Consider the following 18,304-nt stretch of genomic DNA (forward strand, 5'->3'; position numbering starts at 1 on the left):
TAGTTATGTACAATAATGAGGCTGGACCCGAGCAGCTCATTCAGCGTGGAAGTGACGAGATGCTCTGACCCGGGGCAAGCAGGGCCAGCTGAAGCCATAATTTCCCACCAGCTGGGAATTTGCTCCAGGGTTTTCTCTACAGGCTGCACTCAGGAGTCACGTATGCCTCTGAGGAACTGCGATTGTCACCTTCGTAAATCTTCAAAGGATTCTTGAATGTTTAGGAGAGACCTAAGACACCGAACTTCTGCCTCCTGGCAGAGGCATGTGGATGTCACCTCTGTGTCATCTATGGGGACATTATATCTTGAAAGTTAGAAAGAAAAATAATCCAGTAATTCCTCCACCGCTGGCATCCCCCACAAACTGTGCAAGGAGGGGGCCTCAGGTGTTGTCGGTGCCATTTTCTATTGCAAGATGTATTGCTAACCTAAGGCAATGTGAAGATGGGCTCTTCTGGCTTTTCAAGGCAGCATCCTCAGCTACGTAATCATGAAAAAAAAAAAGAAAAAAAAGAAAGGAAAGCCTTAACTCTGTTCCTGTTAGAGCAATGAGTTTATATGCTTCATCACTTCAGAGTCTATTTAGCTCTGTAAGTATGAAGAATACATTTATTTCTCTTTCTAAAAATGATTTAATGGGAAAAAAAAAAAAAAAAACTTTTGCTGTGCTAACACTCTAAGTGAGGCAAGAGCTGTTGATGGTAATATAAGGAAAATGAGATTTGGTACGCTTTGACTTAACGGAGGTAGGAGGGGAAGAAGGAAATTGAAACACTGAAATGCAATGTTTTATGTCTCTGTTATCACAAGAGATGTCCATGCTTTGTGTTTGTTTCCTTATTTCCTGGTAAAGGAGAATAGAAGGAGGAGGAAGGAACATGAGAAATGCAAAGCGTTAATGCTTTGTACTGTAAAGCAGAAGAGCAGTGTGGTAGAGCTGAATTATGGATGGTGTTGGAGGTTAGGGTGATGCTGTCTTTGCCTGATCCTGCAGCCTGTTGCACAGAGGAAGTGTTGTGCATTTCTGCATAACCAGTTTTAGCAGCATCGGGAGTTTAATTGCATCTCATTCACTGATCGTCTGATCCAAACCCTTTAAATCCTTTCAGCTTTAGACTAAACCCTGGCATCATAAATCTTCCTACAGTTGCTGCTTTCTCGGCTGATCTTCCTGCCTCCCGTTCCTTGCTGGCAGTTGATCATTGTTGAAATTGGCTTTGCACTGCAAATACAACTGTTTCCTACCTTAGCTGGATAGACACAGAAGTGTTTCAGAAATGCTGGGGTCTTCCAGAGCAAAGGCTACATCTTAAATGACTTTGTGTATTTAAATGCCATGTTAAACCGTCTACAAATTAGCTTTCACAGTGCTCCAACATTACAGCTCACTGGTTTGTCATCTCAAAAGGTCTGTCTGCCTCTCGCTAATCCTTTCTGCGGGAAAATACTTTGCACAGTTTGATTTATCTGAGAAGTCTAAATGAAAAAAAAAGAACAAAATCAACCTCCTGCATACGGGCCGGGCCACTTTTAAAATACCTGAAAATGACAAAATTTACCACCACTGAAATATTTTAGCAAAGCTGATACATTCTTTCGTGAAGATGGTGCCCATAGGTAAGATACATCTTTACATGAACTGTATTTTAAAACCCATAGCATCAAATAATGTTTTAGGGAAGTGGCATAGAGGATATTCTCATTTTTTGCAGAATATTACTCTCCCAGTTTTGTACATTGTAACTATTTGTTTTCCCAAGGATGTGTTGGAAAGGATCCAACTGGATAAAGTGTACCCTAAGTGCTGTAGTCTTGTGTGCATGAAGTATTTTTAATTCCCTTTTCAAAAAGCATTAGACTTTATGACCTTTCAGAAATATTTTTGTCAAACCCTGGAGTGCATAGTTTTTTGCTCAGTCAAATACTCCGCTGGGGATCCGCAGGAAATTTGACAAAGCGTGGACCACAAAACCTGTCCTGGACTTTCCACAGCATTTTTTGTCCTCTGTGCACTCTTTTGGACTGCAGCCTGATTGTGACGTCCATTTGCTCCACTTTCCACAGCTAAAAGGTGATTTTTAGAATTAGCTAACTGCTTGAGTAGTTTATACACACAGGGGTATGTTTTATTTTCCACTGCTTTGAAGGCTGTTTTATCCTTTCGGTGGGAAAGCCTTTTATCTAAATGAAACAGCCTTAAATTGTTGGATGTAGTTCATTAAATTCTTGGATAACTAGAAGTCTCTCTGGCACTTAGCAAGTGATATTAGGAAGAAAAGTGCTGATCCCCCTTCTAAATGTAAGGAATTTAATTCTTTGCAAACTGGCATGATGTGAACAAGGCACGTTTAAAAATAATTAATAGCTGTTAAACTGTCTGTGCCAATTTTTTTAGTCTTTCCCAACTACTGTAAATTCAGGGTAGCATCTTTGAGGTGAGGAGAGTTGTGAGGGATGTAAGTTAAAGCAGAATTTCAGTTATCTCTTAATTTCAGTGCATCGTCTGGTATTTGTGCTTAGATACGGATTTTCAAAGTTTTCACAGTAGTTTTGAAGGTGGTAAATATCCTTTGGCTCCTTGAACTTTCATGAAGTGATGTTTAATTATTTCTGCTCTGGGAAAGAATAATCAGTGAATATCAAAGATGCAACTGTAATTTTTAACTGAAGATCTGTTCACTGAGTATTATCTGCTTTTTTAAGATTAATAAACATTGCCCCTACTGGTTTTTCTCTGAAGCGTAAGAAAAACTAATAGAAATGGAGAAACTTGAAGTTGGGCATTATTTCTGATGCTGTTTTAAATAGTTGTCTTACTTAATGCTCCATGTCTGTGTAGGCAGAGACATGTGTTTATGCGCAAATTTCGGTTCAGTTCTATAACATATGCAAATAATTCAGATGCACAAAGTTGTTCACTGCACCAAAGTGTCTGCAGCTGGATTTTTATTCTTGTAGACTTCATGAGATACAGTCCATTTTTTGGGGCGGCCATTTTCCATCATCCTCATTCTCCTGAATATTTCCATCATCCTGATATTCTCATACTGTTTGGCTGCTCACAAGCATGTAGTACTCAGGATTTCCATCAGGACTGTTCTCCAGGTTGATGTCTGATACACATCTTAGTCTGATCTTAAATTGATCCATCCACACTGTTTTGTATCCCTTTTGTTGATTACTTCTCAATGCCATAAAGAACAAAATATACTGCTTAAAATAATGTCCATGACATCCCTGCAGACTTCTTTCTGCAGTAGCTCACCAAAGACATTAGGCTTGGGATATTCTTTTCTCAGCAATGATTGAACATATTTCCTGTACTTTCACAGGCAGTAAAATTAATTTAACATGCAACCACCCAAATCCAGATTCTGTATTTATTGTTTTCTCTGTCTCTCCTTGATACATGCACCCAAAAACCACATTTGTAGTTCTTAGTCATACTTTTAGTAGACTCCACTGTTTTTTTTCAGTAGTCACATTGTCTTCTAAGAAAACAGGAATCTGTTTCTACTCTTTTTCTGTTAACTATTTATATAATAAGTTAAAATCTATTTACAAAAATTGCCCTCTCCGGAGTAAAATGAAGCAGACCATCTTTTAAAAAAGTCTTAATTTCTGTTTTGTTTGTAGATTACTACAGATACTTTGCCATCTGAAGCATAGGCCTCTGCTGTATGATTTGCTTTTCAGCTGATGCTATGGTATTAGTTAGGATTTCAGAGTCCAGGCATCATTGAGGTAATGAGTGCTCCCTGGCCTTTGTGGTACCCTAGCTCAGGTGCCTGCTGAGTTGGATGGTGACCATAAGCAGGAGCAGCCCTACTGAGATCTCCAGTAAATAGGATTATCCTTGCTGACTAATTTTGCACCGGTTTTCAAATTACAAGGGTCTTTGAATGCTTCTTTGCTTCTGAATTATTGTTACTGGTACGTAATAAAATAAGTGAAGGTTTTGTGACAAATGGCAGGGCAAGAGAACTTGTCTGTGGCAGTCAGTAGTGAAATAGGTGTGCCAGTGTGAGTCCCTCGTAAGCTCACTGTCTGATTTGCAAAAGCTGAGCATCTGGTATTATCCAAGATGGAAAAAATTATGATCGGAGCTCTAGCAGGAGCAGTTTGTGCTTTTATTCCTGCAAGTCTCAACGCCATTCCCTATGGTTTCACCAGGGCAGAATCTGTTGCTGCATCATTGAATTTGTTTGCTATACTACTAATGAGTTTCCTAGAATTAAATGGCAGGGGGGTTGGAACTAGGTGATCTTTAAGGTGCCTTCCAACCCAAGCCATTCTATGATTCTATGAAATATTTAAGGATAATGGGAATAGTGGATGTTCACAGCAATTAAAATCAGGTAAATTAAAACCTTTACTGGTATACATCCCATATGACTTGGTAATTTAAAAAAAAATATATAGCAACTATTATAACCTAGAGTTCTCTCACTGACAGTAGCAAAATATCTCACAAGCAGGTAAGATGGAACAAAATAATGCTGGTACAGCTGAGCAGGATATCTCGTTCTTTTTTATTTGATGCACGTAACAGCAATGTTGCGATAACAAGCAGCTCCTTAGTCGGATGTTTTCAATTATACCTTTCTGTATTTCATCTGTTATTTTTACACAGGTTGAGTAGTTGGTGCATTCAGCATTACAGACCGGCTGGATATACATGCTTCCACCAGCTAAAAAATACATTAAAATGCAAGCTCCAGCCCTTATGGAGCACTCAAAAGAGCATAGTGGGCATTCATGCAGTTCCTCTCATTCATCTGGTTCCAAGTAATTTAGATTTTTGCAAATGCTGTATAAATATATAGCTGATTGTAGCTCTACCTCTGCAGCAACCCTATTAAAATAACTCTTCACAGTGATTCAGAATTGGAAGAACAATGCCTTATGAGATTTAGAGATAAATCGAAATTAAGCTGTTGTTCCAACTATTTTTGCTCTTGCGTGCTATGTGAGCTGCTGTAGAAATCATTTGATTTTAAGACTTTTTATAATTCCAATAGTCTAGTATAGACCCAAGAAAATGAATTAACAGAAGGAACACGAAGATGAGAGAAGATTCTTTTCTCAGCTCTCTTCATCTCTTCCTTTAAAACTACACTGAAGAAAACCTCAAAGTACTGTGAGAAGGGAAAAACACTGAAAAGAAAGTGCTTCGAGGTCATTTTTAAAATAATGAACCGTCTGCAGCTAATAGAAATGAATAAAAATGTTAGTGAATTAGAAAACATCTAAAGGAAGATTGTGCATGGAAGTGCCTTTCTTCTGGGTGTTTTAGTTTTTTTTAAGTTGTCATTTAAACTAAGATGTACACTGAGATATAAAGTACTTTCATGTTAATCACAACCACATCAAAAAGGATTGAAAAATACCACACACAGTCCAGTTGTACTAAGCTAGTTTGTATTCACATTTGATTTTTGTTAGAATGCGGAGTCTTCTGCCCAATTTAAAACTGGCATACTGTGAAACTAAAACTCCAAGAAGAATGGGCATTGGAAAGGAGAACCAAACACGTCTGCAGGCCAAGTGTTTGTGTAATGTTCTGCCATGAAAACACGAGCGCACCAGGAGAGCTGGGAGATACTCTAGGAGTATTCCACCTATTAACTTTTTTTTTAACAAAAAAAAAAAAAAAAAAAAAAAACACAACAGTACACTTCCTTATTTGTACTGGACTAAAGATATTTCTAGTTTAATGATAATGAATGTGGTAAAAATGACTTGATCTCATGAATGAATATATTTAAATACCAAACTTCTTGTTGAATTCTGTGTGATGAAAGAAAACAGAGTTTAGAGAACACTGTTTTGAGTATCTTTGATGTAGTAATTGGAGTATATTCATTTCACATGATTGTCATTAAAGAAGACAGACAAAATCCTTTCATCGAGTTTTGTAGGTGTGATTCCCACGTATGGACATCCTGTCTAGTCAGTGAAAGGCATTGCTGAAAGATAAACTATCAATAGTTTTGACTTTGGTCTTAACAAAGGAAGGAGAAAGAAGAAACATACGTTTCTGTGAAAGATGAGTCTGTCAATCCTCTTGTTTGAAAGTTTTCAGTCCCGTACTGTTGCTAGGGGATGTGTGACAGGAAGGGTATCTGAACCAGCTTTGAAATCTGTGTTGGGATTGGTAATGGTAAATTTAATTTAATTGGCAAGACTATTTTGTTCCTGAGGGTCATACCATTGCACCACGGCAGTTCAGAGCTTCCTAAGAGGCAGCACAGAGGTCTGGTTCCTTAGTATGGAGAGATTTGGTGTGTGCGCCCTCCAAAAGGTAGACGTTTCCTTAAACCACTCACACCTTTGTCTCGTGTCCTCAGGAGGGAGAGAAAAAGGCTGCCAGGTGGGTATCTCAGTCCTTGCTGAGGCAGGGGGGGGAAGTAACTGCCTGGGGAGGTGTTTTGTGTGCTGGGAAGGCTGCTGAAGTCCTTAGTTAGCCATAGGGTAAGTGGTCTGCTCTGCAGAGACACTCACTATTTCTTACTTACTGTGCCTGTGCTACAGCTGCTCACCTGGTGCTTAAAGTGTTAAGATCTGGTATTTGGGAATCTGGGTCAAATATACAAACTGTATATGCTATATATATATATATGTATATACATTTTTGTTGATAAACGCTCTGTGATAAGGCATTCCTGAGGATAAGACTTGGCTCTATTTGAAGGAAGCGTGTGGGAGTTTTGCCTTGGACAGAGTCACAATGTAAGGTCTCGTTTTAACAAGATTTTTTGTTTAATTTAAGCATAAATTTGAATATTTCTTGGAAAACTCTTTGCATATGTAGCTATCTAATTAAGCTTCCTTTTCTCCCATCTTCCCCTCCCCTGGGATACATAAAGAGCTAGAAAAAATAAAATTCAGTTTTGAATGCTTGGAAATCTTACTGGACTAACATGAAAGTCATTGCAAATCTTGTTTCAAACCTTTTCCACTCTTGAAGTTATCAGGGTACAAATAAAACAATTTGGGATTGTGAAAAGCTTTAGAGTCTAAGAAATATAGTAATATAGAACATATAGTATAGTTTACAAATATTACAACCCTGATTTACCAACAGAAACTTTTGTTTTGTTACATACAGCGCTTCAGAGTAAGGATGATGCTATATTTTTAGTGCCAGAACCAGAAACTGTTTGGAAATCACAAGTCAGATTGACAGAAGTCATGCAAATAGCTGACTTACACTGAGTCTATATATAGGGTTTGGTGGGTGGTGTTTCTAGGCATCTATTTTTTTGAAGGCTTTGGGATCCCTCTCAGAGCTTCAGGAGGACTCGAGTATTTATTGACATCTTAAAGATGATGTTTTAATGCATGAGATGCAGAAGAAAATTATTTTGGTTGATAGCTGTTTGTGGGCAGGGAATGTATGACATTTTGCATGCACAGGACTGTGCTGCGTAGATGATGTAGTACGTACTGTATGTGTAATTTAGTCTATACGCAGTATAGACAACTGAGTCTTGATCTGTGCCTACCATACAAAAAAAAAAAAAAAAAAAATAGTGCCAAGGCAGTTCTTGTAAGTGGTAAATGAGACAGCAAATTATACTGCTGTTCGACTCAGGTCGTGGCAGAAATGCCATGTGGTGTTTTTTTATAATCACTCATTTAGATTGAAGAGCCCTATTTTACAATGCAAGCAAACACCAGAAAAATACAAAAATTCCTGCAGTACTTGAATTGCACAATTGTTCAGCAACCCAGAAGTTCTGGCTGAGTCTTCTGATAGCCATCCAGTTTGGCCATCGCATTGTCTGTAACTGTTAAGCCCTGAGGAAGGTCTTTAGCACCTGACAGGTCCTGTCGCTGCTTAATGTCCTTCTGAGATCGGCCAGCTGCTCCCAGAAACGCTGCTGCTGCTCTGAGAAGGATGAGGAGCACAAGGTGTTGCACTGCATCCGAGGTGAGGCTTTGGCTGCCCCGCTGCCCCTTGGAGGGATCAGGTCAGTGCTTGGGAGCCGTTAAATGCAGACACCTGTTTTCTGTCCCGTGACAGCAGACAAACAGAATCCAAAAGCCTTTTGGTTTGTAGAGGGTGGGAGATAGCTGGATAGCGTGCGTGGGTTGTCAGAGGGAAGCTGGGTCGCAGCTGCTTCCTACGAGAAGTGGCTGTGAATCCTTGCGAGGGGAGCAGCAGCAGCAGAGCGCCCAGTCTGGTGCCTGCAAAGCCCCTGCATGGGGCTGCCATGCCCCAGCAGCCTGGCTCCTGCTATGATTCTCTGTCTCAAAAGAAAATGTTTCGTACATAGGTTATAAGGGCTAGGATCTGTAAAAACGGTATGACAGCATTTTACATGTATGTATGGTAATGTACTTAAAAAAAAAAAAAAAAGGCAGCACATTTTCTCAGACAGATGGTGTGTTGCAACTTTTCCTGAAACAAGTTGAAAGAGACGGTGATCCTATTAAAAGATGTGCAGCATTTGCTATATGTGCAGAGCACGCAGTAATTGGAATTTAAGCATTAAGCTACATTTTAATAACACCAGCCACAGCTGAAAGCAGTCTTTGCAGAGGTTGTCATTAATGTGTCGTTGTCATTAAACTCCTTAAGTTTACGTTATTTTTATGATTTCCACTGAAAGAAAATAAAACAGGAGAAAGTTTTGGAAGTCTGATTGAAATCTATTTTTATCTGTCTGTACACAGGATTCTGGCTTCTAACAAATCACCTGTATTCAGTCTTCGCTCATAAATCTGATAGAAATTCCATAAGCCTCTCTTTCATATTTCTGGCTAATTTTTCTTTTTCTCCCTCTTTCTCTTTTGGGTTGTTTTAAGGTAATTTTTCTTTGGATGGGTTTTTCAAGACAGCAGAATGAGATAGGGAAGGTTGTTTTTTTTGTTTGTGGGTTGGTTTTTGTTTGTTTGTTTTATTTTTGCTTTTTTGGGGGTTGTTTTAAGCCAAAGGAGCAGGCAGTCCTCTGCCCACGTCTTGTCTCAGTTTGGGGTGGGTAAGCTGATTTTTAATGGATTCTAAAGCTCTTTGTGCTGCCAGTGCTATCCTTGTCACCTCCTCTGTACTCCCCTGCTAACAGCTGACATCTCCCGCTGGGAATGCCAGTCCTTTAACCACTGCGGTGTCACCACACAAGCGCTGACTTTCCTGGCCTGGCTTCAGGGCCAGTCTTCAGGCAGCCGTGGTCCTTGAGCTGGAGTTCATGATGGACTTCAGCTGCAGGGAAGAAGCAAGCTGGCATTGAGAGCTTTTGAGTTAAAGAGGCAAAAGACGATGCTCTGCAGCACAATGATTTGATGTTTTTTGGCAAACAGAAGTTGTATGACTTATGTGGGCACTGTCAGTAGTCTGCTGCTGCTGAGCATCCCATGGATGATAGGGCTTCAGTAGCTCAGGTGTTTAAAGAGTAACTATAATCAATATTTAATAGGCATCGCTCTTCTGAATGTCTCTGAGAGAGCTCAAAATGTTCATAATGAGACCCCAGCTTAGCAAAAAATTACTCTGAAAACCAGTCTGTCTGCTCATGAGCCAGTATATTAAATGCAGCTGCAAAGAGCAGCAGACTTTGTGTCATTCCTCAAAATGGAATTATCAAAACCAAAACAATCCAATTTATATAAAAGAAGCTAAATTTGGTCTTGCTGCCCTTTTTTTTCTCTCTCTCTCTCTCTTTTTTTTTTTTTTTTTTCTCCCATGTGCTTTCCTGCTAGCCCAGGATCTTCATCTCCACATGAAAACCTGCTGACATTTTTAAAAAGGGCTTTGGTTCATAGAGCTTTGATAGTCTTCAGGATGTTGATAAAGGTTATTTTGCTCATCTCTGATTTTGCTTGTTAACTACAAGCATTTGTAGTTAACTGAGGTAATAATGGAGCAGAACTGTTCACGAGGGATATGAAGAGCTGCCAGAGTGCTTTGGTACCTAAAGCTTAGATCTGAAGCTCTCAAAGACTGAATAATGTGACCCAGATCATCACTTAAGGACTAAGCTGTCATTGACAAGCGGAGATGCTGCTGGCACCCTTCAAAGGCAAATACACCCATGGCAGGGGTCAAAAAGGACCAGAATTCTGTTAGTATGAAGGTTATTCCCTTTCAGTGAATCCATATGTATAGGTAGTATCTATTCTAAGTCTATGGAGCATATTGCATGTTATGCTGAGGTGCTTCAGGATGCACAGTGGATGCCCTGTATTAATAGGTGCTGCATGGTAGCCAGATAATTCATTACTGTAAAGGATTGTGTGCTTCAAACTTTGTAGAGAAGTCCTAAATGGAATAGAAGAATACCCATCCAAACTATCCAACCCAAGAAGAATGTTCTGTCGGATTTCTTGCCTTTAAAACCTGGAGACAAATCCTGTGATTTGGAAGGCCAGCTTCATACTTGTATTGCCTGATTGGCCACTTACTGTGCACTTCTAAAACCCTCACTGAGCCAGTCCCAAATATCTTCTTTTTGATGATTTTGCTTCGAAAAATAAATCATCCCATTTCAAATATATTTCTTTTTTATTCTGTGATGCATGACTAATGCATATCTTAGACTAACTAGAGGATGATCCATCGTAGATGCATCTTATAGTTGACTATAAATATGAAGGGAAAAGGTTATCTTCTTTCTTCTTTTGTTGTTGCAATTGCAGTTCATCACCAGCAGTGAAGCTGAGCAATAGATTCAGCCAGCGAAAGGGAGAAAGGAATGACAAATATGTGAAAGAGAATAAAACCAGGTAGACAATCCTGTTTCAGATCAGAAAGAATGAAGCTCTTCCCAGCCAGCCACTTTAGTAGAAGCATTTATCAGTCTGATTTGGGGTTGAAAAAACAGCTTAAGGAGATGAGCTCTCATCTTCCAGAGAAATTAAAGAGTGCTTTATAACATTCAGCTACAACATTCAGAAAGCAACCCAGCCAGTAATACACCATCACTAACTTAGTATCTTCAGGGCATTTCTCCATCTTTTCTCCTAGATGCAAATTAACACAATTTCTTTATCTGTCTTCAAATCCCCATCACCGGAACACAACTACTACTTTTATATCCCTCTTCTGCTTTTCTCTTATGTGAAAGCCTGTCATTAACTTGTTTACCCATGAAATCTTTTTCTCAGAGCACAATCGTATTCCATCCTTACAGAACCCTCAAATAGGATTATGCTATCTCTTTTCCTGCAACACTTGCCATCGTACCCTGTATTTAAAGAAGCTCAGTGGTGGTGTTTGTGTTTTGTTTTTTTTTTTAACGGACAGCCTAGAAACTTCTTTCCAGTTAATATACCATTCTTCTCCCAAACCTTGTGAAATACTCGGTGAACGTATGCATAACGCCATTGCCTTGTTTAGACTGGGGCCTTGTGGATATACAATTTCCTGTGAGAATCATGAGAAATGGTCCTTCTTATCATCTTAATCTTATCATCTGGTTCCACAAAATTTAATTTGTGTTAGTTGAGATTCCAGTCGTTATTCAGAAGTTCCTAAATATTAAGAAGTACCATAAATAGCAAACGTAAATGCAGACTGCAGAGGGGAAAAGGTTCATGGGAATGAAGTGCAACCTGCAGTATATATTTATTACAGTTTTGAAATCATTTGATCTCTACACAGTATCTGGTTTTGGATTAGTGAAAAAATTGAGTGTAATCCCATGGTGATCCAATTTGCTGGCTATTTTTTAATATTTGTACCAGACTGAAAAATCTTGCCATATAGGAAACCTGAGCTTTCAATTTATACTGGCCCTATTAAAGGATTGACTTCAGTCGTGCAGGGCTGCTTTTCATCTGCCTTTGCCTTTATAAATCGTGTCTTGAGGCCAAGCACCAAGCAGTTTTCTTAGCTTGAAAAACACTGAGTGCATTGCCTGGAAATGCTGCAGCCTAATCTGTTAGAAACTTGTAAACTACAAAATAACCAGAAATTTGTTCTCACATGCTTAAGCTTGTAAAGTTGAAGTTTGGGTTTTTACTAGCTACTAAAACTCAGTGAATTTATCTGTCCCTCACAGGAATGTTATGTAGTCATTTTTATATTGGATATGCACCTGAAAAAAAGACTGAAAATTAAAAATAATTGGAAGAGATCTCGTGATTTAACTAACACGTGGCATTTTGGACCTGAAGAAGATGGAGGGCATCAGAAAAATTTACACTGTTCGTTTCTTAATAGTTAAGGCAACTAATTCCAGGCAGTCTTCTTATTTTGTTATGAAAAACTGAGTTCTCCTCTATTGAGCTTTATCTAAAATCACATGAAATTATAGAGAATCTTTCTGCTGAGGCTGGTAGCCTTTGGACAGAATGTGTAAATTCAACAAGCAAAACAGTTTGTGTGCTTAAGAGATAAAAGAGGTGAAAAAGAGAATGGTGCTGATATTAACTGGACAGCTTTTCATCTGAACTGTCCTAATACGGGCCTTGGAGGCTTTGAATGGTTTACAGAAGTGATTCTTTTAATTATTATAATTAATACTTTTAACAATTTTAATGAAGAATTAACCAGACCAGAATCTCTAATGATCGTGTTTAAAATGCTGAAAATAGCACAAGTTTTCAAAACTGAAGTATTTGCAGAAGACTTTTAACAATTTTGCAATATGGTTTCTTGCAGGATCCAAAACTGCGTGAACTACTGGATACTGGGAACCTAGGAGGTCGACTGGAAAATCGAATGATAACTGTCGTCTATGGTCCAGACCTGGTCAATATATCGTACCTGAACTTGGTGGCATTTCAAGAGGATATAGCAAAGGTAATACACATTCATCTGTGTTGCATAAAGTTAATGTTTTTGAAGTATTCCTCCGAGATATGGATGCATGAGATAAAAGTTGAGATTACTATGAAACGAACCTCGATTCTGCTATAGAGCTGTGCTGTTCAGTATGAAAGGAGAAACATGCAATCATTATTTTCTGGGAATATATTCAGTAAATTTTATGTCACAGATGTGCATGTTCATCTTCAGAACATTGCTTGTTATTGTCTTTGTAAAGCCCAAATAAGCTCTGTGAAAATAATCATATTCACAAATTTTTATTGCACTATAAGAAATATATTGTGAATCTCTGAACACATACTGATATCTTTCAGTAGTTATCACCACCCTTTTATGCTTGTTCTAAGTGTGTGTGCAAATTATGGACAATATCCAAGTGTAAAATGTTGACTTCTTCTGGCTGACCTGTGTCAGAGCAGTGGAATCTACAGGCCTAACTTACATACTCACGTATGTGAGCAAGCAGGCACCTAATATAACATACACATGCCACTTTCTGTTGGTCTTGAACAGTTAATTTTAAGCTTGCATTTTGCCTTGTTGATAACCCCTGAAAAGAATTGTGATGTAAATGTCGTTACCTTAGCAAAGTACTTTTTCCATGCAGATAGGCAGTACTTTCGTGTCTGTCCAACAAGCCACAGTAAGCACAGTTCTGTGTGACAAGCATGTTGCAGTTGATATTAGTACATAGCTTTCTTATTCTCCTTCTTTCACCTTCTATACAACCCAACTGTGTTTAACGAAGTGCAAGCTCTTTATCTGTCCCAAATTGGCATTCAAGGGCAGCTCATCTTTCCACTTCCATTCAAGTAGGTAGACTCTGGTAGCCTCCAACAAACTATGCACAAAACACAAATCCATACAGCCTGCATCCTTGAGTCCATTAAATTGCCCTAAAAAAGATAATTTCTTCATAGAGTGTTGCTATTTGACAACAGTAAAGTTGTTGTCTCATAGGCACCAGAAAATGGCAGACCAGGTGAAAAAAGACATAGGATGGAAGCCTTAACCTCAGTGGGTTTATTTTTGTTTGCCAGGTGTCTGCTTCTGCTAATTTTCATTAGCCAACTAGTATATCTGGTGGAAACAAAACTCTCTTCCTTTGATATGAAAACAGGGGCAAACTGAGTTTGTGGTGATCCGTGGACTGCTGTGGGAAGTGCTGTCCCCACACTTGAGATCACAGAGCTGTATTCTACAGGTGTGCTTAAGAAAGCTAGCACTGCAAAAGTGAAGGCAATTGAAACAACTCTTAAGGAAAAAAACTAAGCATATGGTTGAAAATGAAAAGGTATGCTAAAGCTGTAACAGCAAAAATTGTTAGCCCTCGCCAAGGAAGAGGGAAAATCACCTAAATCAGAAACCTATCTCCTTTTTTGCTTTCCTGTCTAGCCAGCAATCACTGAACCATAATCTATTTGCTGAAACAGTTCAGAAATTGGTATCTTAGGGCCATTTTCTCTTTGATAATGGAACCTTAAAATACTGTAGATAAAATCATGCTTTAGAGAAGCTTTGCTGCTCTAAATCCTGAGTTACTCAGATCTTTGTTACAAAGAATCTGAGTTTTCCTTGTTATTTGTAAGTGTGGCAACTAAATTCATACTTTATCAGTCAGACATTGTTGCCTGGGGGTAGGATTTTCAAGCATTGCACATTAGATTTGCTTACTTTGAAATTTCACTAAATATCCTGATTAATTTTTTTCCTATTGTAACCGAGTTTGATCACTATTGAAGGCATCTAAAAATTCTTCCATGTTTAACATGTTTTGGGACTTTCTGTGAGCCAGACCATAGAATTTGGTCCTCGTTGTCTCCAGGACCCATGCAGTGATTCAGAGGTCATTATAAATAAGCACATCAGGCAAAAATAATCTCTTCAGGGAGCTCTGAGAAGGCGTGTAAATATAAAACGTTTTCAACGTCACACATGCAAATTTTGACCCTACCTCTCACTGACATTAAGGGAAAGCAAGTGCCAATGAAAAACTCCCCTGCCCTTCCCTTTTCAGTTCATGAACATTTTTCTGATTAACCCTTCATTTTTGATGCCTTGTTTTTCAAGCTGTGGGACGTGTATCAATCAGTCCTCCCTTGAAGGAGAGAGGCAAAGTAAACTGTAAAGGTTTTAGTAAGGCAGTTAAAATAATTCAGTAATGAGACTTTCTTCCTTTGCAGAAGCCTTACTACTCAAACTGTGTTCATCCCATCCACTGTCCAAGCTGTGGGAAAATTATGAGGATATGATCCGTGGGCTATTGAACTTGCTTTCAGTGAACTAAATAAAGAGCTAAAAATTACAACGTAGTTGTTTTATTTGCATTCCTCCAGGAGAAAGTAACTAACATTTAAAGTACATTACGGATGAGCTGACGGGCACTGACCAGCTGGTTTGCTCAAAGAAAGCAGCTTGATATTCATGAGGTAACGATCTGAAAGGCTCATTACTAGACACATCTAATGATGAAGAGAAATAGCAATGCTACACTGCTTGCTTATTTTCAGCCTGGTGTGCCTGTGCCTGTCTTGGGACAGGGTTTATGAGCATCTATGAACAAGCCAGGATAAAGAAAGAATTCTCTTCTCAAACCTTTGCTGAGCAGATGTTCTTTTTCCCTGTCTCCATTGCCAACGTGAAGGAGTCTGACCTGTGAACCTTTGTGTCTCCTCTATGGTATTTCATTCTTTTGCCAAATCCAGTAACTTCAAAAGTGCACTTCCTGTTTTTTCCCCATCTCTTTTCCTGTCACTCTCTTTCCTGTCTCTCATACCAACTCTGTACGTATCACACTAGAACATCCTGGCCATAGAGGTCTGTATCCAGAGCCCAAGGAATTTTATTTCTCTTTGGCTTGATGAGCATTCGACCAGATCTGTTGCTAAGAAGTATGAATTCCTCTGTAAATAGAATGGTATAGTCAAAGATGGGTCACAGGTTGTTTGTAGTATGCTTTTCAGCATACTCATTTTTATTTTTTTTAATCTCCTTATGCATATTTAAGAGCTTAATTAGTAAAATGTTAAAATAAGATAAATTCATGACCGTTTGATTTTTTTTTTTAATTAAATTCATACCGATGCTGGAAGTGTAGGATTCCAGTAACTTGCTTTGTTAACTTCCCACCAAAGACAAGCATGTAAGGAACATTGTCTTCTCACATAGTCAGTTCTGATTAGAAGGAAGTGTTTCCACAAATGCATGCTGTCTTTTCTTATGAACAAGTCTGATCGCTCCCATTGAGATAAATGCCTTAAGGTATGTACCCTGATGCATGTAATGGAGGAGAGAAATGAGTTCACTGAGCAACAGATCTCAAAATGAACTGCTGCTTACACGTTGCCCACCAAAGCGTAGAGTGGCTAAATGATTTGTTAGTGAAGTTCTCAGGAACGATATAAATATGAATTAGTGTAACAGGATGTAGCCAAAAGGAGCGCAGGTTCATGAAGCTCTTATCGTGATGGATGTGACTTGCTTGGAATTGAATGTGTCGGAAGGCTGGCTTCTTCCGCTACCGAAAGGGATCAGTCTGCAAACAGTTTGTTGGCACCAGCACAGTCCTATTTCAGAATACACCGATTTATATTTTCCTTTTGTGTTGCATCTGTATAGGAGTCTGCTGCTACTGCGGTGATTCAGAGGCTGTTATAACCTTTCCGCAGTAGGCTGTTTTCTTTTTACACATAACAGCTTTCTACCCCGCGGAGCGTTCTCACCAAGTGCTGCCTTCTGGAATCGCTGCTGCTGGTGAAGGAAGCTGCACAGTGCATTATGCATGGAGTTGGAGGGCAGGCTTCGCTCTATACCATGCAGCAAAACCAAGGAAACGGAACCATTTGGTAGCTAAAGCGGCGAGACGCATCTTGGCTCACAGCTTGGTGCAAGCCCATCAAAGTCAGTCAAAAGCATCTCCTTTATTTCTTTGGATCTATGCTCAGGGCTGTTGTTTCCCCTCCTGCTGAGGGTTCAGACCGACGACCGGGAAGATGACGTGATCCTTGGCATGTTTTCTGATCTTGGCTTTTCGGCTGCTGCTTTGTGGTGGCTGGAATGAAGACCCTACAAATGCGAGAGGCAATGAGCAAATACTGCTTTTTACTTGGTGACTTGGCACCTGTATCGTTAGAAATGGCTCAGCCTGTCAGTAGCCCTTAGAATATTTGGCAAGGGCGCTGCAATTGCTTGAAGAGCCAGGAAAAGCTAGCGAAGGAACATGGCAAGACTGTTGATATAAATAATGGTCATGACAGGCAGATAATAACTGTGAGTTCCCCTTAAATTCCTGTGAACAAGTGCTTGGACAAAGGGAAGGAAGAGCTGGAGGGTGGGATACTCCTAAAGTGCCATCGATCTATTTTCTATAAAATACTCAGTTTTAAGCCAAGCAGAATCAGTGAGATCAAAACAAAGTCTATAAGTATTGTAAAAAGCCAACCTATGTTAAATTTCTGAATAATATTTTATGTTGCCATTCATCTTTGCAGCCGTTAGTGTCACAGGGAGAAGTTTTAACTGCTATTATTAGTGCCCAAACAAAGAAGTGTTTACAAGATGAGCCTATTTTGAGCCTGGAAAAATGAGTTGCCAAGAAGAAAAAAGGATTCTGCACTTAATACGCTTTCTGTTCCAAGAGTCACAGAAGAGCAGTCATGCTGCTAAAGAAGCCGTCTCTTTTCTTGTTCTTTCTCACACCCCTGTGTTTTGTTGTGTTTTTTTCTTAAAAAAAAAAAAAAAATAGGCCTGAGAAGGGAAAAGCAAGTAAAAATAAAAATGGAAGCAGTCACGAGATGTGCAGGGAAAAAATATCTCAGCAGCAATTGTTTAACTCCCAAACAACACGTCTGCTTGTGAGGGAGGCAGGCTTCTCTGCCCGGATTCTCTATCAGAAGACATGTTGTCGTAGGTGCGAGTTTGTAAATTGTGTGGACTTATGGATCTTGTAGTTTCAGGTTATCAAAGGTCCACGTGGAGGTAGGATTACAGGTAGCCTTATCTCTTCCTCCCTGGGAGCAACTGTGTGAGATTGCTTTCAGACACGATGTCTGATAAGTTCAGGAACAAATCTTAACTCTTAAAGAAAATCTTAAATCTTAAAGAAAAATATAAAAAATGCTGTCTTCTTAACCTGTCTTGAATTGATCACCTTATCACACAGAAACTTGGGGCTTTTTCACAGAATCACAGAATCACAGAATCACAGAATCACAGAATCACAGAATTTCTAGGTTGGAAGAGACCTCAAGATCATCGAGTCCAACCTCTGACCTAACGCTAGCAGTCCCCACTAAACCATATCCCTAAGCTCTACATCTAAACGTCTTTTGAAGACCTCCAGGGATGGTGACTCCACCACTTCCCTGGGCAGCCTGTTCCAATGCCTCGCAACCCTTTCGGTAAAGAAGTTCTTCCTAAGATCCAACCTAAAACTCCCCTGGCGCAACTTAAGCCCATTCCCCCTCGTCCTGCCACCAGGCACGTGGGAGAACAGACCAACCCCCACCTCGCTACAGCCTCCCTTGAG

General features: G+C 39.4%; 1 protein-coding gene across 6 annotated transcripts in view; it reads left to right on the top strand.

Annotated features, from left to right (window-relative positions):
• PLCB1 (phospholipase C beta 1) overlaps window positions 1-18,304 on the top strand; it is a 374,969-nt gene that overhangs the window by 199,226 nt on the left and 157,439 nt on the right. For all 6 annotated transcript variants that reach the window (XR_014618326.1, XM_084284914.1, XM_084284915.1 and 3 more), the window contains one exon: window positions 12,610-12,750. Coding sequence is in view for 5 of the 6 variants with exons in the window: in XM_084284914.1 (XP_084141040.1) it covers window positions 12,610-12,750 (141 nt within the window). In the remaining variant the exon portion in view is untranslated. The remainder of the gene's footprint in view (window positions 1-12,609; window positions 12,751-18,304) is intronic.

This window comes from Netta rufina (assembly GCF_964035555.1).
Source record: "Netta rufina genome assembly, chromosome: 3".
Lineage (NCBI taxonomy): Eukaryota > Metazoa > Chordata > Aves > Anseriformes > Anatidae > Netta > Netta rufina.